At 25.6% G+C, this 22,092-nt stretch overlaps 1 protein-coding gene across 2 annotated transcripts; it reads left to right on the top strand.

Annotated features, from left to right (window-relative positions):
• The first annotated feature begins 2,387 nt into the window (after positions 1 to 2,387).
• LOC112682165 (acetyl-coenzyme A synthetase) lies at positions 2,388 to 21,792 on the top strand. Of its 2 annotated transcripts, XM_025552684.1 has the most exons (12): positions 2,388 to 2,541; positions 2,608 to 3,019; positions 14,826 to 15,021; positions 16,728 to 16,854; positions 16,925 to 17,064; positions 17,134 to 17,249; positions 17,507 to 17,699; positions 19,252 to 19,385; positions 19,925 to 20,114; positions 20,187 to 20,376; positions 20,434 to 20,679; positions 21,140 to 21,339. In XM_025552684.1, exons 2-12 carry the CDS (start codon positions 2,715 to 2,717, stop codon positions 21,337 to 21,339), a joined length of 2,037 nt encoding a protein of 678 aa, XP_025408469.1. In that variant the 5' UTR covers positions 2,388 to 2,541; positions 2,608 to 2,714. The 2 variants fall into 2 exon arrangements, with proteins under 2 accessions (XP_025408469.1, XP_025408470.1); XM_025552685.1 differs by lacking the exon at positions 2,388 to 2,541 and having other exon boundaries at positions 2,715 to 3,019; positions 21,140 to 21,792.
• Positions 21,793 to 22,092: the final 300 nt, after the last annotated feature.

Here is a 22,092-nt window from a genome sequence, read left to right as displayed (position 1 = left end):
AATGTAGAATAAAGTATAAGTATATAATACGGCTATTATAGCCGCTGCCGTCGTAAGTAAAAACGCCGTAAGTTCCAAAAAAATTAAAAATGAGGTAAAAACAAATTAATAATTGTAAAGTTCGGTTTGTGTATATGAATATATCATATATCTAAAATATTACTTCAAAAGTATAATATAAGCAATAATCAAATAACTAAAACGTCGTAAATTGTAGAAAAATTGTGAGTACTTGGTAATAATGCCACAAAAATATTGTACTAAGTATTAACGCCGTAAATATTGTTGAAGAAACGGCATTTTATCTTAGTACATAGTATAAATTATAATTGACGGCATTTTGGCTTAGTAACACGGACCGGTTTATTTATCGCAAAGCAAGTCAACAATTGAACAATTTATTTCTAATTAACTTATTCCATATTTTATTAGTTTTATTTTATATTATATAAATTATCTATTATGAATATAATATATATATATTTTTTAATTTATAAAGCTTTTATCAATACAAAGGTGTAACGTGAAAAATAAAATATCTAGTTGAAAATTCACTCAATCATATTTATTTTTGTTTTATCGTATTCATCTGGTAAAATTACACAGGGGAACATATATCATATTTAAATAATTATAATGTATAAAGTGTTATGGTATTAAGAAAATGCAAAATACAAAAACATGTTTTTTTCAAATTCGTTCTGTAGTGACTTACGGTGTTTTTGCTTACAACGGTAGTATACTGCTATACTTTTATTTTATACTTGTATAGGTATATAAATGTAAGTGATATTGTCGTAAATTATACTTTTGCTGTTGTATTTAGCGAGTTCAAAGAATCTTCAATAGAAATATTTAAGTTAATTTAGTGTCTGTAAAAACATATATGTATGTTGGTTACAAAAAATTGATTCGTAGGTACTAAAATAGGCTAATATGAACTTGTACTGCATTTGAAATGGTTGCATCTGAAAATGTTGAAACTTTAATCAGCTCACATATAATATGCGATAGGCATTTGCCTATGATTTTATGGTTTATTACCTATTGATACATATTGACGTATTGGTCAATACGTTAAATTTTACAACTATATCGTGCATGTCCTATTTATACCGCTTGCCATTGATACCATGCACGTGGCATAATTACAGACACATAAGTAGAAAATTCATTAAAATTCTTCATTAATATTACAACGCACGAAAAATGAAAATACAACCTGCAAAGTTACAATAAGCTCTATCAATCACGTTTGAATGTACAAATATATATATATATTTGAGACACGCATGTCATAGAATGATTTTCGTAACAAATTAATTTGTTATTAAACAATTCATGTATATATTTGTATACATGCATGTGTAACATAAACATACTATATGTACTGTATAGTATAACTATAGTATGTTAAGAGTTATAAAACTAGATATTATGTCCTCATTTAAGATCAAGTAATAATCAACAATATATCTTGGTATACACTAGTATAAATTTAAGACATTTATTATAGTGACGAATAACGATAAATATTTACGTTCTAGTAGGTACATAAAGATAAATTTAAAATATTAAAATAAAATAATCGATATCATCAAGTAATTATTGACAATATTCCGACAAGGTCGGAAATATTATCATTTTTTGTAATGAATCATTATTCTTTCCAGTTCATATATATTGTTGTATAATTACAATAAATTTATTAGTTTGTTTCATAATTATTTATTAAATAATATTTTATTTTTACAAAGTATAATATCTAATTATCCTAATCTGATTAAAAATCTTAAATAAAATGTCAAATCAAATGTTAGAAATAGTTAAATTTAAACAACGTAGGCATGCCGGTTAGTTTAATTTTATTAGAAAATATTTCTATTTTTTTTTTAAATATAAAGATCAAAAATGATTACATGTTATATATTAATATCTACCACATATTTTAAATAATATTAATGAAATATAATAAAAAACATTGAAAATAATTCATTGTAGCCTACAATTTGTAGGTACTCCTAGAACAATGAATTCGACGATTTTTGATAATTGATGAATTAATAAATGTGATAACGCTAATAAATAACTTAAAGTTAATAGTTAGAAAAATACTTAAAACTGGGTACTTATGTAGATATAGAATGTGAGTTACGAGATTCAATAAATATTTGTACTTCATAAGTGTAATTTTATAATTTTATACTTAAAACACTGGATACTTCTTAAAATTATTGTATAGAGCACAAAAAAAAAGGTTTAAATAATAATCGATAAGTATTAATATCCAATAATATATTATTTGTGTAACACAAATAAAATAAAATCTCTGAAAATAATGACTACTGTCTGCCGCGTATTATTGGCAATGTTGGTTCACTGCTGCTTCTGCTGCTGCTGCCGTCAGAGGTGGCGGCCGCGGCGGTGGTAAGCGAAATATTGACATGTTTTCCATCCCGTGTGGCCGTGCGTGCAGTTGCTACAGTCAGTAGTCACTAGTCAGTGGCGTAGCGCCTTTCTGCAGAGAAGTGTTTCCACAGGGTAATTGATTTCTTGTAGTCGTAGTTCATATCGATCGTTAACATAATTTTTTATTTCTTCCTTTAGTGTCTCGATTACTGTTCTTGATTTTTATTTTGTTTTTCGTTATCATTTGAACGATTTGAGTGAGAACATTGTAAATACCAAAATTCGATAAATCCGCAAACGACAAAATGTCAAAAAACGCATACCTGCCGTATTATAAGACGGCCGAGGGGGCTTACGTTCGGTCCATGGAACAATATCGAGAAATGCACAAGAAATCGATTGAATTACCCGCACAATTTTGGTCGGAAATCGCTGTTCAGTTTCATTGGGAAACGCCGTACGATGTCGACAACTTTTGCTCGTACAATTTTGACGTGACTCGCGGGCCCGTGAAAGTCAAATGGATGGAAGGTGCTACCACAAACGTGTGCTACAACCTGCTGGACAAGAACGTGCGCAACGGAATGGGTGACAAAGTGGCTTTTTACTGGTAAGTGTAAGCAATGACATAATGCGATCATCAATTCAATATTTATACGAAATATTATTGCATAACACGAGTGCCATTATCGTATTATCAGGCACTGCAGCGTTTGGCGAATAACTTGTTTCTATTGATTTTATATCCGTGTAGTGGATGCAATGGAATATTACTAGCCATTAGTCTAACATTATTTTACTGGTAATTATTGCTGATTTATATAATATATAGGTATACGTGCTCAAATCGTTAAATCATTGTAATTGTAGAGCAATGTTACGCTAGTGTACTTAAAGTATAATGTTAAATAACGTAGGAACATGTGTTTAAAACTCGTGTACAATCCTGGACATTGTCCTACATAAATATTTTCAGTGCGATTGATAATTTATAAATATTAATGATCACTCGTATTAGTAGTATTATGAACTTGATATGTAGTCAATTTGAATAATATACTGGGCTAATGTATACGTGAAAAAACAATAAACTGAAGCCGTATAATAAAATATTAAAATATCTATCTGGAGTTATTACTCCTTATTACACGTCAATTAAGAGATCCCAATAAAATGATATATTATGTTATTTATTATTAGTGGACATTATTTTCATTTTCTTTTTTATATAAATGATAGAATGTTTTTTTACAAGTACGATCATATATTAGTATTTTATCATTGTTTAAACGGTTCATTCGACTGTTTTATAAATTTATTATAATCTAAAATTATTCATTAACCATCTTCGATTTAAAACCTTTATTTAATTATGATTTATTGATTTTTTTTATATATAAAACTTACAACGTGCTTGATAATTAAAACCATAGTACCAAGATTCGACGTTTTTGATAAATTTAGAAAAAATATTGTATGAACTTTATACAATAAACACATTCAATTAATTTGATAACCCTTAATTTTTTATAGCTTAAATAATTTTTAATTATATAGTGTATACATACACATATATACATATATACACATTATTATGTGTATAAAAATATACTTGAGTACCTTTTATATATCAGTATATTATGAATAATCATGAATTGTTGTGTTCATCATGTTTACTTTGTGAAATTGATCCAAAATAAATAGCTTAATTTAAATTAAAATTAACCACTTTGTACATTTAAAGTCAATAGCTGAAAAGTGTCCTTAATATAAGTAGAGCTTTTAAGTGTAGATATATTTTAATACTCAAGAAATTATTCAATTATTTGAATTGTTATTATTTGAGTGTACATGTTATTTAATTGTATTAAGATGATAAGAAAGGGTCGTCGTAGCTGAATGGGATAAAGCACTGTGTCAAAGCAAAGTTGCCGGTTTGAAATACGAATTTGGTTATCGTTTTCCAGGCAGGACGACCGCCCAGAATAAGTAAACCGACACTATCCTCTTGTCATACGTGTATCGAACCTAACCTTGGAACCAAATTTAAGTACTTTAGTCAGTGGCATGATGAAGGTATTATTTTGGAGCAATTGCTCCTTTACAATTTTTGATGAGTGAGTAGTTCCCCATTTACAAAATATCTAACCATATAGGTGAATAGGTATATTATAAAAAATAGTAATATACTATGTAGGTATAAAAATATGTCTTACTGGATGTCTTAATTATATAACCTATGTCCTACACTCTATAGCAGTGGACGGCAACCGGTGGTTCGCGGGCCGCATCCAACGTGTGCACCCACACATGTCTTTTATATGGCCCGTATTAAATCCCAAAACTAGGAATTTTCATTGAATATCATATTAATAATTTGTATTGTCTAGCCCGTGAACCATTTTTAATTTATGAATGTGGCCCAAGGCAGCCCCTATTTTTTATAAAAATTTGTACTACAAATTTTTTATTGTACAATGACAGAGCCCTCTGTACCCCCTTCCATATGATTATAATTTGTAGTACAATATCAGTAATAATTTTTAGTAATAGTTATTTTTTATTTATCAAATTGTACATTATAAAGTAGGTAAATAAAGTAGGCTAAATAAAAAGTATAAAGTATAATAATAAATAATAATAATAATATTAAGTATACCTAATAGTTAATTAAGTATCTAACTATTAATTTGTTATAATTTTTAAACTGAAAATATACTTTTGACCAGTGCCGCAAAAACCGGGTGTGCAGAGTGTGCTGCGCACACAGGCCCCAATGCTTACATAAATTTGGGGGCCCCCTAGTACCAGCCTGAAATAAACTACACTTTACAAACACACAATTATTTAATAATAAAAAAGAAAATTATTTGAAATTCAGGTAAGGTTGTTATAACATTTCAGAATAATGTAATATTTATTTAACAATGAGTCCATTGAGTATTTGAATAGGCAAACAACATGCCTACTTAAACTACTTAAATAAATTTACTACATAAATATGTAGTGAAGTATAATATACAACAGTTATAGGTATTTAGTTCGATATATATATATATCAATGAATATTAATAAATATATATATAAATATTAATAAATGATATATTATATCGTACACTAACTGATATGAAACGTGTTTTAAAACCTAAAAAAATTGATACTTAAATTGAACAAAAATAAATCCTAGGAAGGGGCCCAATATAATTACCGCACACGGGCCTCCTACTTGTAGTTGTGGCAGTGCTTTTGACTGGTATAAATCTGAAAACTATTTACAAATTATTTATTTTAATGTACCTATGGTATATAATTTAAAATGAAATAGATATATTTAAGTCCTCATCAGCTGTTGTTTAAATTGGCTTCTTGAAAAACACCTTTATAGTAGTCTTATTTATTAGTATTTAGGAGGTGTACACATCTTGAATTACGTAGTGCACACTTCCAGTTTCGGACTACACATTTTGTGTCGCGGTTCATTAAAAAAAAGGGGCTGGCCCAAGGGTCCAAGAAAGTTGTCGATCACTGCTCTATAGCATAAAACTTATTAATTATAGTTCAAAAATTTAATAGTAAATTAGTATGACGAAAACATCAGTCTGTCAATGCAGAGATGGTCGGAATCAAGGTTACAACACATTATAACATGGATATACTGGTTGGTTTCTAGAAATTCACTCAACGTTCGTGATTATTTAAACCCACAAGATATAATAATATAGAATCCTTGGCGTCCCGATTGTCTACAATATCTTATACAAATTAAAAAATTTAAAAAAAATATTAGACGACTTTAAGACAACAATAATAAAAATTATAAAAACCACTTACAAAAAATAAAAATATATTTTATTATCACTATATTATATTTTAATATAGGCCAACGATGGGTGAGGGTACCTCGTATACATTTTACTTCTTACCAAAAATTAATTTAATATATTATATATTCACTACTGATTTTAGTATCACCTTGAAAATTATTTAAATCTAATTATGATGGCCAGAGATAATGTAGAATGAAAATAAATAATATTGATATGCAGTAATTTGTAGCTTGCATGATGTTTCTCTAACTTATACTTAAGTATACATTTTTATAGTACCCAGTGATATAAAAAGTAATTATCTATATTTCTGATTTTAAAGTGTTTATTAAAAATAATTGTCTATTATTTTCTAAAAAAATTATATTACGAAATGAAATATTTTCCGAAAAAATTAAATTAATTAACTTATTTCCATATGAATATAATTATTTAATTTATAGTTTTATTAAAACTGTATTCATTTATAATTTATAATTAGATCTTATTTACTTTTACCTATATATACTGTATATTATTTAAAATATTTGAAAACGTATGTGAATAAAATAAAATAAATTAATGTTTGGTTAATTTATATAAAGAAGTTTTAATTGCTTGTGGTTAATAGTTACCATGGTCTGTGATCGTTTTACCAATAAATATTAAAAAAATTTCGAAAATAACATTATATTGGTAATTAATGTGTAAACACGGAAATGTTATATAAGCGCTATATAAAATTTTGTAATGATATTCGCATTAATAATATTATAATGATAAATAATAATGGTTTTAAAAACCAATAAGATAATGGTACCCTGTACCATATTATAATAATTAAATTCAAGGGAATATTTATGGGTGGGGGTGGCAAGGGGGCCCGGGCCCCCTCCGAAATGAAAAACACCATTGTTAAAGATTGTTATTTTTATCATGGATATGTCTTAATGCTGGGGGTTTCCGAAAATTTGTTTCCACACTGAGAATGTTGCTTATGCAATAATTTAAAATTTTATATTTATAAAATATGTTTATTCTTTTAAGAAAATATGTGGTGAATTTTGAGTGACTAATAAAAAATTTGTTTATTACAATGTTGTTTTTATACTTTTAAAAATAATAAATCATTAAAAAAATTGAGTTTCTTATATCTCTGATGGAGTAAAGACAGTCGAAAAGTCTTATAGTGTTAAAGTAATTTTTTTCGTAATAGTGTGCTTCCTTCTTCCCTTCCACCCAAGAATCAAATACATAATCGACCCCCTCTAAAATGAAAACCTATATATGCCACTGATTAAATTATATACATTAATATTATATTGTTACATATATGTATGTATGTTTATGTGTGCGTGTGTGTATTTTATAATTGATAGAGTAAAAAATATATTTTTAAAATTTTTTATTTAATGTTGCTATTAGTCCCTTGTGATTGGAGTGTAGTAGGGATATAATAAGGTTAATAGTTGTATTGGAACTTAGTAAGTTTTGATAGTTGGTCGAGGAGTGGTGGCGGTTTATTTTTTCCTGGCCGTGGTTCAGCCCGAGAAGGAAGTGGATTCTAATCGACGACGATACGCTAAAACACAGTTGTACCATCCATTCGGCTAAAACACACTCATACAAAATAAAATTATATCTATTTGAGTGATCGTTCCATAACATTCGAGATTGTCTCGTTTTTAAATTTTCATCGCATTGTTCTAATGAAATAGTACCATTTTTTTTTTTTTTAGTCCGTTCTACTACTTTACTACAAGGGTATTTTTGAATTATTGTTTTGGATATTTGAGCTGGTATATTGTATTCGAAAATGGTTTTTGTTTATAAATATTTTATTTGTATTTAAAAACCTTTGTACAGTGCACATTTATTCTGTTGGGTAGCGAAAAGAAGGTAATTAAAAAGGTGCGTCTCGTATTTTGTTGAAAAGTAATATGATCACTCTATATTATATATAGTGTATTATTAAATCTATAACCAATGGACAACCACGGTATTCGAATTTTAAACACTACAAAAGACTCCAAAATAATTATAACAATAACCTAGTCTCAATATGTAGACTCATATTGACTTCTACTAACCACGTCCAACTGTAATATTTATGTTATATAGTGCAATCGTTCTTGTTCATTTCAAACCGACTTAAATGTGTATTAATTATTCTATTTGTTTTGTGGTATTTCATTTCCTAGATACGTTAAGGATTGAAGATACTTATCTTCACGAAGGGAAATGCAAAGAATATAGTTAGTACACGGTAGTAAATAATCCAATTTAAATAAGAAATAAGAATTAGTATGGCAGATATTTTATAAGCACTACGTAAATTATTCGTCAAAGTATTAAGTAAAGTAGTAAGGCCTACCTAGTAATTATTATATTACAATAATGAACTATGTTCTTTAGCGAACCTTGTATTTCTCATAATTTAATACACCCCAACTTTCTATATTCATAGATTATAAAATTTATAATAGTTAGGTTATAGCACTGCGCTACTGCGCAGTCCAATATTTTTATTTGTATATATATTATAAGTTTAAACCATATAACTTTAATTTATAATTCATTAAAAGTTGATCAATGAAGTATCTCACTAATTAATCTATTATTTATTTATTATTAAGCGTTAGTTATAAATTTGTGTATTCTTATTACAAACGTGAAATATTTATTACAAATATTTACCAAACTTCATTATATTAGAAGAACATTTTCTAAAAACACATTAATATATAAAATATATAAATGTTATCAACTGTGGTAGGATCTTCTTGTTAAAATATCAGTTGCAACTTTTTATTAATTTTAAATTATATAATTAATGATCAATGAGAGGTCCATTTATACAACGTATCATAATATATAGATATATTATATATCAATTAAAGTTTATTTAAGTTCCTTTTAAAATAAAAAAAATTGAATAATATTATTGTACAGAAAAGAGTAGAATAATTCTAGTTATAACATTTTTATAAATCTATGTTTTTAATAAGCGTTTTTAAATTATGAGTTATAATAAGTTCTAAAATAATATTTTTGTTTCTTAGTTGTAAAATTATAAAGTAATAAATCTGCTTTAAATTTCATACAGATAATTTTTTTTTTATTGTAAATAGATTTGAATACATATAGAACTTATGAATAATTTTAAATTTTGTTTTTAGTATTTCCTGTGATGTAAATTGTGTGTAAATTTGATAAACTCAGAAGTAATATTGAATATCATCCTCACCAAATATTTATTATAGCAACATTAATTTTATCTTTTGTTCAAAATTGATTAAATTTGACTTTTCAAATTAATTAAATTTTATCTTTCAATTTAAGAACAGAATGTTTATAATATTTATTTTTTAATACTTTTGTATTTTCGTAATCATAAATTATATTATAGTCCTTTTTTTTGTTAATATTTAACACTATTAACCTAGACCCCTATTTTGATTATACTTTTCTTGATCGTATAATTGTTTGAATTAGAGTTACTGATTGATGTATAACTTGATCTAAATTACACTCTCATTGTTTTTAATTGATAACATAATAACTTTTTAACAAGTTTTACACCAATCACTTTAATTTTAAATCCCTCGTATTAAATCTTTAAACTCTTTTTACCGTTTCGTATTACCTATGACGAATATTCTTTATAGTATGACGATTTTATGTAGGTACAATGATAATTTTATGACACAATAAACAAAACATAACTAATTAAAATGTATTCTAAATACGTAGTAACAATTTCTTACTAATATGATTAGGGATAAATTATTTGATTATTAATTATTTATTTACACCTGACAATAAATTGACAGTTAATAAATATAGATATCAATTTAGATGAAGTTTAAGTATCATTCGTAATTTTATAGCTTAATATTTTCTAAAAACTAAAGGTTAGAGTTTATTTACGTAAGTAAATTAATGTAAACTGTAATATAAATTAAAGGAAAACTTAATATTAAATATATATTAAACCTTTAAACAAATGTATTATGCGAGCGCTCTTTTAAATCTGAGCTCTACATTTTATTAAAATGTTGACCTAATAACCTTCACCTTTAAAACGTAATGTAAACTAGTATTTGTATAATGTACAGATATATTGAATAAAATAATCATGAGTATATAATAAAGAGAAAATAAAATAAAAAACCAATCACTTTCAGTTATGAATGAAATAATTTTTAAATCTGTTGTAAATGTTAAATCATGTTATTCACATGGTTATCAAATATATTAAATATTAATTTATCTATTGGGAGTTTTTATATTCGAGGAGACGAAAAAAATACTTAACTCGATATTTATTAGGCGTAAAATACAAATTTATTAAACAATTAGAAAAGAAAAAGTGAATAACATAGTGAACTAGTAGGATATTATAGCATGGATAGAAAAAAGTAAAGGATTCTAATCCATTAAATACCATATAAATTTGAAAGGATATTAATGATATTTATTTTGTTAAAGTTTAGTTATAGATTCAGAGTGAAAAAAGGAAACCATTGCTTTTACCATGATTTTTTTGTTTTTATTATTTTATTTAATTAATTTATATATTTGTTTATATTATTTCGACTACAAAGTATTGCTCCAATTATCGCAATAATTGGAGGTTTCTTTAAGGGAATATTGTGTTGGTACTATGAAATAGGAGGGATAAATTAACAATATTTTCAATAATTTTCCTAATAAATACTATAAACCAGGGATAGAAATGAATTTTAGGGGAGAGGTTGAAAAAATGTAAAATTTTGATAGCTTTATTACTCATTACATAATAGGCATATTTATTTATTTACAAAATTTACAAAATTATGATCGTTTGAATAATAAAGTTTGACAAAACTAGAAAAAAAATCATAAAGTCCGCTATCAAACATATTCAGAAAAATAAATTAATTTACCCAATATTTTTCACTTAAGATTATTTTTTTTATGGTATAATTATTTCAAGTTTAAAAGATTAATAAAGCAGTTATTAACCCATTCGCATAACTGACCTCATCTAGCAGTGTTGCCCTTTTTATTGGTAGTTTTCAAATCTTTTAAAGATTAACTTATGGATAGAGAAATTATTTATTACAAAAATATAAAGCTCAAACGCGATAACGAATCTAATAAAAACAAAAAAATTGAAATAAATTCTGATGAAATAAATGTATAATTTAAATTATTGCTATTTATGTTTTGTATAGTTTTAAGACATAGAACTTAACGAAAATACATTTATGCATAAAATTTTTAAATTGAGAATATATAATAACATTAGAAAAATCATGAAAATAATATAAATATTATTTTGGATTTTGTAACAAGAAGATTATTAATCTGTTTTGTTTTAATATTAAGTGCATAGGCGTGCGCTCGGATGTGACTTATAGGCCACACCTGATACTTTTTTTTAGGTAAGTACTAAGTACTTAGGTAAAAAGGGCTAATAACTCTTTTTTTTTGGAAAATCGAAAGTTTTTTTTATTCATTTTATCAAATTACAAAAAAATAAAAATTGCCGGGACTGGCGTTCATTGATAATTAGATTGTACATCAGTTTTTCTAATAAATTTTATGTCCTATGTTTTGTAGATCTATTTTTTTAAGGCGGGGTTTTATAAGGGGGTGGGTGATCAAAAAAAAAAAAATAAAAGCTACATCGGAAATAGGAATCTGCGCACGCGTATGATTAAGTGTATAGTAATATTCCATTCCGATATGAATGAAAATACAAGTATGTTTTAAATATAAATATAAATTAATAATTATACTGTCTTTAATTTATTATGAATTAAAAAAAAAATATTTTGTTTAAATTATAGAATTTTAAAGTAAATTTAGCCATTTAAAAAAAGCAAAATACATTAAAATGTAGTTGTTCAGTTATAACACATTAACACATTTTATTGTATAATAATGTGATAATAATAATTTTTTATCTTTATTAAAGGGTGGTGTCCTATACAATAATTTATCTATTTAAGTTTCAATATTTAATATAAATTTAATACATAGTATATAATATAACTGTAATAAAAGAGAATAGAAATAAAAACCCTTAATTTCGTCATTTTTATTAAGATGTACTATCATTATTCAATTGCATCATACGATCAAAGGGATTATTTCTGCTGTAATTAGTAGTGCGTGCAGGAACTATGTAAGGAGTATAAAGTTTAGATGTATGAGAAAGGACTTTAAAATTGACCAACGAAAGAAGAGAGGTAGGTTAGTTAGTCAAGACATCTACAGCTTTCGTAATAATTCTAAATTAATTTTAACTCGTATGTCTGACAATAAAATGTTAATAATATGATGAATAATAACGAATAATAATTTATATTAATTTTAAAAATTTCATAGCGTGTATGGATATAATTAGTTAATATTTATACATATTTATCGAACATTCATATAATAAATATTATTTACTTTTTTTTTGTTTTTAAACATTTTAGATACAATTGTAAAATGCTAAAATATATAATTTAGTTATTTTATTAAAAATAACATTTGCTTAGTATCGCTTCAAATTTTTGAAATGTCATGTTATATTATTTCTTTTAAATCCATACAGATAAATTAAATCAATAAAGCAATTTATTTACACTCAGAAAATTAGAATTCGTACCTTACCAGTATTTTTATTCTATGTCAATTAAGGCATTTAATTTTTTATCTGGAATGTCTAAATTATAAGAGGTAAATATTTCATTTTTCTATTTTTGTATTAGAAACTTAAATTTTTAGCATAATCTATTCATTATTTAGATTAAGGATTTAGGAACAACAATTCAATCGTTCAATGATGTTTTTTGTACAAATATATACAATGAACAATGACAAAACTACTTAACTTCAAGTGCCCGGGGGCACGACTTAAAATTGAATGATTGATTTCAAATTTTACAGGTATTATTTTTTTGGGCATTAACAAAAAATGGGTGAATGCCATAAACTGTACAATTAAAAAAATATTTACAAGAGTAAGATAAGAGCCACCCTAATATACATATTAATTTAATGATCAGTAAAGCTGAAAAAATATTTAGCTTTACCTATCTCTCATTTATATAATACCTATTATATGTATAAAGATAATTACAGTTTATTCGAGTAGTTTTTTTATGTATAACCTATATATTTTTATATTTTTCATTTAATTTGTTTAGCTTATGATTATATTTTTATTTGGTTGATTAGATGTACATGTTTAGTTATAGTAAACCAATTAAGTAGGTAATCGTAGCATAGACATTCATATTTATTTCATGATTTGTAGAAAAATTTAATTCACAAAATAGCACATGATATATATGTAACTACTATAGAATAGTATAAAATAATATCAAGTTAACTCGCGATGCAAAATTCTAATAAAAAATCACCTCTAAAATCTTTATGAGTTTGTGTGTTGTCATTTATATAATCAATGTGGCAATATATGTACTTGTTTTTCACAACGTGGAAGTATTCTGGTCCCAGTTCTCTAGTTCATAAGTTAATAATTTTTATTAATATATAGTTCAGATCATTTTAAAAACAAATGTTATCAATTTTTTGTTACATAAAAAATAACTGTTTTTATTAAACAATTAGAATTTTATAAAACAAAATTAGTTATTTATATATAATTACTTACTTATTTTGTTTATTTATCAAATACTGCCATTTTATAATTATTTGTAAGTATTTAATATTTTAAAAATTAACCAAAACTACTGAAAATAAACAATATGAATCAACTTTATTTTTATGAAAATGTTTTCGATTGTATATGAGATTTTATGTATGAAAAAAATTAGAATAAATATTTAATTTTATCATCAGAAATTATATAAGCGCATTAATTTACTATACTTATTTGAGGATGACCTAACCATCATATCTAAATAATTGGTTTCAATACTAAACTTATGTTCTTTGAAATATTTAATACTAAGAAGGTTAAAATTAATAAGTAAAGCATTATTATATATTAAGCCATAAAATCTAAATTATATTGTAAACAGAAACAAGTAAACAAAAAGCAGCAACTTGCTGTTATTCTTGTTGTTATTCTCATATTCAGGCCCGTATTTAGGGGAGGGGCATGGGTAAGCACATGCCCGGGGGGCGTCAAGTTTTAGGGGCGGCAAAATATTTTAGCAAATTTTAATTTTTAAAATGATGTACCTAATGAAAAAAAAATAAAACAATAAATAAAATAAAATAGTATATTTTATTATGCTATAATTTGTTTAATTTGTTAGTTAAAAAAAGTATTAAACGATTTTCATTTATAAGTTATATTTTAATACTAAAGAATGTCGATTATGGACAAAATAATAAGTGTTATATTATTATTATTATTTTTTTTTTTTTTTGGAGGGGGCATAAATTATATGCGGGGGTGTGCCAAATTTTTAAATACAGGCCTGCTCATATACCACACCGGAATATGTTTACATACTTTCTTCTTTATAAATAATGGTATTTAATAAATAAGTATAATAAATACTACTTATTTTTATATTTAAGATTTATTATATAGAGCTTAGATCGATAGTACCTATATTTATTACATTAATCAACTAATCTTAATTTTATTTATAGGGAAGGCAATGATCCAGAAGACTATAGTAAAATCACATACAAAAAGCTTTTAGAAGAAGTATGCAGGTTTGCAAACGTATTGAAATCCAAAGGCATAGTAAAGGGCGATCGTGTTGCTATTTATATGCCAATGACTTTAGAAATAGTGATTACTATGTTAGCATGTGCAAGAATCGGTGCAGTACACTCTATTGTTGTAAGTTGCAAACACTATAACTATAGTTTCTAAAAAGACTACAAAACTTTTTTTTTAGTTTTTTTATGTGTTTGGATTATCATTATAATTTGTACTAAATTAATTTTGAATTAACTTTAAAATAACATTTTCTTACAACAGTGTACTAAAAATTGATTCATTTAAGATTTGATAAATGAAATTCTGAATGTTAAACAAACTGAATTAGTTGTCTTGTGCTTTTTGATTTTTGATTAGTATTACATTTTTCAACAGTTCTCTCAGAATAAAAAGCGATACTTTTTAAATGAAATTATAATGACTCTATCTATCGAATCACCAACTTATTAATTTTTTATTGAGTCATCCAGTTCATAATTGAGTTAGTTGGCTAACTGTTTTTAGAATATTTACGTATAAATTATAAATTATCAAAGTAGAAAAAATAAAAATTTATAAATAATCTAAAAAAATGTGTTTCATAGAAGTACGAGTACAAATATACAAGTCAAATTTATAACTCAAAAGTCTCAAAATCTGTTCAATCAATTATTGAACTGGGAGCTTAAAAAAAAATCCATTGATTGAAACATTATTAATTTATTCATGATTATATTTAACTTATTTAATATTTATTTTGAGACATTTTATAAAACTTTCTTTCTAGAACATATATAACTATGTGTAAAATATTTTTAATTTTTTTATTTTAATACAGCTACAGAAAATTCTTAAACTCAACATTTTTCAGAATTCTAAACTTTCATTATTTTTAAGACTTTAGTATACTACTTCCCTCAAATACATATATGATAATATATTTTTATTTTGCATTATATAAATGTTACGGGCAAAAGTCGAAATGTAAATCTGAACAAAAACAACAATTTATAAAAAAACATATGAAAAAGCTACTGATGTGTGGCGCTACTGATTAGGGTCACAAACGAAAAAAATGGAATCAATAAATGAAAATAAATTTCCATCTCTAACAGTCGAGATTACAGTGAAAATTACAGTGTCTTGTATTGATAGAGGAAATGTTTATACAAATAATTTGTTAAGTATTATATTAAGTATTACTGACGGTGGATTCTATAAAATAGAAACTAAAAAATGGAATTTTGTCATTATTTTATGCCGGAAACCAGATATTTCAGTGTGAGGAACAATTAATTACTAGCAATGATGTACCGAATATCGAAATATCATTGAGGACTGGGAGTACTCAAAATTTATTAACTGGAGGACAAGGATTTATTTGTTGTTCTTGCAAGACAAAATATATTACCGGAAAATGCAAATGTAAACAAAAATATATTTTATCATATCCTTATAATGAAATGTGTCTACTCATTTTTTTTAATTCTTTAAATTAATGTTATACCAGGATCTTATATCATTATATTTTTATTATTATTTAAGCGTATTAAATTATATTAATTATACGGTTTTTTTTCCAAATGAGGTTGGTTACAACTAGATATACCAGGGAAAAAGCCAAACTATAATTATATAGGAAATATATAAGGATGAGGACAATTTGAGTGTTGCCCGAGAATTTCTGAGATTTGCCTAATTTCAACTTTTGTCCGTCACATTTATTTATATACATATATAGTACGTTATAAACTTATCTTATTCAATAATTTTAAAATAATGATTCGAATGAAGTATATGGCATTTACCTTATATATTTTAATAATATGAGTACCTACCTATTATAGTTCGCAGGATTTTCATCCGATTCATTGGCAGAACGTATGGCTGATTGCAAATGTAAAGTCCTCGTGACAGCTGACAGTGTATACAGAGGAGACAAATTGTTGAACATTAAAAGTCTGTGTGATATTGGTAATATATTAAAATACGTATTAATAAAAAGTATAATAACAATGTAATACTATCAATTTTTTTTTTTTAGCAATGGATAAAGCCAAAAATTTCGGTCACGAGATACCTACTTGTATAGTAGTTCGTCATTTACCAAGGCTTTACAGATCTATGAACACGACTAATGGCACAAATGGGTCTGATTCTGATACAATAGATCTACATTCAGATGTATATTTTCGTTGGCTTACTAAAGAAAATTAGATATAATGTAAAAATATTACATGGATTTTGTTTAAGGTACCTTGGACTGATGGACGAGATTGTTGGTGGCATGACGAGATGGATGACGTAGAACCAGCTTGTTATCCAGTCTGGGTGTCAGCAGAAGATCCATTATTCATGTTATACACAAGGTTCGTGAGATAAAAATAAGTTTGTATTAAATTTAATTTTTAACAAATACCTGTTAATACTTATTACGTCTTATTTGTACTTACTTTATTATTTGATCATTACATTTTAAAAATATAATTATTTGAATAATTATTTTCACATTACTCATTAGTATTTGAAATTATTCTACTGTTTAGGTTGAACTATAACTTAACAAGTATTTCATTGTTAATTTAATATTTTTATATTAGTATATAGTCTATATTTTGATTCATAGTGGTTCTACGGGGAAACCGAAAGGAGTTCTTCATACTACTGGCGGATATTTAATTTATGCTGCTACTACCTTCAAGTATGTTTTTGATTATCATCCAGGGGACGTATATTGGTGCACTGCAGACATTGGCTGGATCACTGGACACTCATATGTCGTTTATGGACCTTTAGCTAATGGAGCGTCTTCAGTTATTGTAAGTTGTTTTATTACAATAACAAATAGCAGTTAAGCAAAAAATTAGTTTCTCGTTCCTTAATATCATGATATATGTATATATGTAATTATATACCTATGAACATAGGCGGTACTAGACCCTCTTGGCAGGAAGGGCAGGAAATACTTTAAGCAAAATATTAACACTATTTTGTCTAAATCTTTAAACTACCAATACTATAATTTAAGTATTTTATTGATAACTATTTTAATTTATTTCAAATAAGATTATTTTGTAAAATGAATAATACCCTTACAAATACCTACATTTATATCATTTTATCTTATACAATTTTAAAATAATAACTTAACACAATTTACCTTTGATGGTTCTTACAGGCGGACTCAGAGTGATACATTTGAGTGTGCCCTGTCATTTTTTGGTTATTTTTTCAAAATATAATGGGGAGGCTATAAATACGTATGTGTAGACCGTGTTATGATTTTAATTCTAAAAATAAAGGCTTCGTTAATGATGTAAAATAATGATTGGTAAAATATACACGTAATTATTATTTCAGACTTATTCTGAACACTTGCAATGTTACTTACAAAAAACTAAAATTTAATTAATGTTTACGCACATATATTCTCAATTGTAATTATTCAATTTTTTTATTTGCATTATTCACATTAGGGTGTGCCAAGGCACACCCGGCACACCTCGTAGATCCGCCTATGATGGTTCTTGTATGAAAAAGTCGTATAAAGTTTTTATTTTTTTACTTTGGTTTATGTTCATAATTTTTATTATAATTAATATTACCTTCCCAAAAAACTCAAGAATACTAAATAAAATACACACTTCAAATCAAAGTATAAAATCATACAAAACATTTGTGATACAGATAGGTAATAATAAAGTAATAATATTGGTTCATGATTTGTCAATGATAAAAATAAATTATAATAATATTGAAAATGTTGACGTAAAAATCTTATCAGCATATTTACAAGAATGGCTCCTACGGTTATAGATAATAATATTATTACTTACAACCATGCAGACTCTAAATAAGCATGTAATATGAGGGATTACCAACCAATATTTGAAATGTATAGGGAGAGTAAGAACTCGCAGGGGGGAACAGCCGCCTACCTTGCCCCTCCAATAGTACCACCTATATCTATGAAGGAGATAAAGTACGTAGGGAGAGGTTCCTAGTCCTTGGTGAAGTATTTACTTGAACATGGATTTATTTTAAGATATAAAAACTGCAGAGTAAATATATATTTTATATGTATTGAAAATAATTATTCGTCAATGTAACTTGAGAATTTACCATCCATTTATGTAAATTGTGGGAAATTAAGTAGTGTAGACTATATATGATACCTAGTATTTTCAACTTTATAACCTTACATGTTTAAAAAAATAGGATATTTTATTATTTTTAAGTTTGTTAGTTTTTGAGATAATGTTTAAAAATAGACATTCATATATAATATGAGAGGTCTGACAATCCATAAGTAGACTTATATTATACATTGACACAAGTAATAGTGTTACTGTTAACCACTATTAACTTTAGTTTGAAGGAACGCCATTTTATCCTGACAACGGAAGATATTGGTCAATAATTGAAAAGTACAAGGTTTCACAATTTTATACAGCTCCAACAGCAATCCGTGCTCTTATGAAATTTGGAGAAGAACCTGTGAAAAAGTAAAATTATTTTTAAAACTTTATTATGTCCCATTTGAGTATTAAATATGCATTTTATAAAATGCCTTAAGACATTAAGAAGCAACTTAAACACGATAGATTATTTTTCTTTAAATAAAAGATTTTATTTCAAATGATTTTATGTAAAATGAAATATTCATAACATAATAGCTGAAAGTTTCATTCAATATTTTATTTTTAATGAGAAACTAATATTTTTTTGAATAATTGTTATTTGATACTTTTTCATTAACTATTCATTAAAATAATCTCAATTTTACTTTTGAAAAAAAAATTAATAAAATTGGGAATTGATTTGTAAATTTTGTAATATAATCACGAAATGGTTTATAAATATATTAAAACAACTAAATATTTTCAAATTTTGAATAAATATATAAAATATTTTTAAAAATACATTTCTTATGAATTTAGTTATATTTTTGATAACTTAAAAAATATTCAAATTCTTATAATATATATGCTTGAGAAATAACATTGAAATTCTAATTAATTTGTATTTCACTCATTTTCTATAGGTATAACCTTGATACATTAAAAGTATTGGGTTCAGTTGGCGAACCAATTAACCCAGAAGCTTGGTTGTGGTATTACAAACATATTGGTAAAGAAAGGTGTTCTATAGCTGATACATTTTGGCAAACAGAAACTGGAGGCCACGTGATTACTCCACTTCCAGGCTGTACACCAATGAAACCCGGATCAGCAGTAAGTGTCTTACTTTAAAAAGTTACTATTAATAAATATCTATTACAAGTAACATTTGATTTGCATTTACAGACGTTTCCATTCTTTGGTGTCAATCCAATTCTTTTAGATGAGAGTGGAAAAGAAATTAAAGGAGTTGGTGAAGGATACTTAGTGTTTAATAAACCTTGGCCTGGAATGATGCGTACATTGTTCGGTAATCACGAACGATATCAATCAGTTTACTTCAGCAAGTTTCCAGGGTACTATTGCACTGGCGATGGTAAATTAAAACAATATTTTACTATTATGTTAATAAATAATTTATTAATTATTACAGGTGCAAGAAGAGATGAAGATGGATACTTGTGGGTGACGGGAAGAGTAGATGATATGTTAAATGTATCTGGGCACCTTATGAGCACTGCTGAGGTGGAATCTGTCTTAACTGAACATCCAGATGTATCTGAAGCTGCAGTTGTATCAAGACCACATTCAATAAAAGGAGAATGTCTTTATTGTTTTGTTACTCCCAATAATGGTATACCTTTTACACCAAAACTTTCATCTGAGTTGGTAAAAAAAGGTAATTTTCCACATATTTTTAGACCACCTAATTATGAAAATCGTAAAAAATATTCAGATCATATTAAATTTTATTTATTTTAAAGAAAATAACAAACAAAGACAGTATATTTAAAGTTATTATGGATCTTACTAATATACATGCTTATAACTTTCATTTATATTTAACAAAAAAAAAAATTAAAAAAATTGTTTACATATAATTAAATTTATTTGTTACTTTACATAAGAAATATACACAAACATGTATTTATGATGAATTTATTAAACATTTTCAATAAAACTAATAAGTTCTTGCAACTTAATATTAGTATACTTTATTTTCCAAACAGTAGAAATTTAAACATTTTACCAGAATGTTTAATTTAAAGAAGTTTCACTTTAGAAGTATTTAAAATTTTGTTGGCTATCTAATAAAATAAATAATTATAAAATTCAACCACGAAATAATTATTTTATAGTAAGAGAAACAATTGGACCATTTGCAATGCCAGATGTTATACAACATGCACCAGGTCTTCCAAAAACCCGTTCTGGAAAAATAATGAGAAGAGTTTTACGAAAAGTAGCTGTCAATGACAGAGATGTAGGAGATATCTCAACACTAGCTGACGAGCACATAGTTGAAGAATTATTTAATAACAGACCAGAGAAAACATAAATGATAACCAAAAATGTATTTTTTTTTTTTTATGTACGGTTTGGTGCAAACGACTTACATATCATAACTATGAATTTTTTGTTTAAGTCCAAGTAGTATGTAATTAATAAATTATCTTTAACAATTTGACTAAGGTAAAATATTTAGATGCTCATGGCATAGTGTAACTACTATATACTTACAAGGGATTATTTCTGTTTTCTATCAATTACTTTTTACAGAACATTTTTATTTTTAATTGTGAATTTTTAGGACAAGTATTCTGGTATACTTATTAATTAATATATTGATTAATTTGTATACTTCCATTATTCTTGGTTAATAATATTTAAAGACTTATGAATATGTTCAAACCTGTATTGAAATTTAATTTCAAACACTATGTTAATTCTAAGAAAATTGTTGACTCAACAAGATATTAATCTATAATAGAGGTGATAAGTAGAAAAAAATCTGAACTTTACTTTTGCTCTCCTCTAAATAACTTATTTTGTATAAAAATATTGGTACTAATACATTTAATTTTACAAAAAATATTTTAGTTATTTAATTATTAAAAAAAAATGAATAAAATTTAATTTAAAAAGTTCTGAAAAGATAAATGATGGATAACAAAAAAGATCTCTTTATTGAATAAAATAAGTTCATCATAAAAATTGATGTAATCTGTATTGTAAGTTACTAGTCGCTAATAAGTTAACATAAAAAACTAATGTTGCCAGTTGTTAAGTTTATATTATGTTTAAATTATAG

This window comes from Sipha flava, unplaced genomic scaffold, assembly GCF_003268045.1.
Source record: "Sipha flava isolate LNK unplaced genomic scaffold, YSA_version1 1_pilon_pilon, whole genome shotgun sequence".
NCBI lineage: Eukaryota > Metazoa > Arthropoda > Insecta > Hemiptera > Aphididae > Sipha > Sipha flava.
The sequence above is the reverse complement of the archived record's forward strand: the minus strand, read 5'-3'. Positions and strand labels throughout refer to the sequence as shown.

Bases quoted from the DNA above. Each gene is read 5' to 3' on its own strand.
- LOC112682165 (XM_025552685.1), top strand. From the start codon at position 2,715: ATGTCAAAAAACGCATACCTGCCGTATTATAAGACGGCCGAGGGGGCT. The intron at 3,020-14,825 runs GTAAGTGTAAGC...TTTTATTTATAG, and splicing joins GACAAAGTGGCTTTTTACTG to GGAAGGCAATGATCCAGAAG. The intron at 17,700-19,251 runs GTAAGTTGTTTT...TATTAACTTTAG, and splicing joins ATGGAGCGTCTTCAGTTATT to TTTGAAGGAACGCCATTTTA.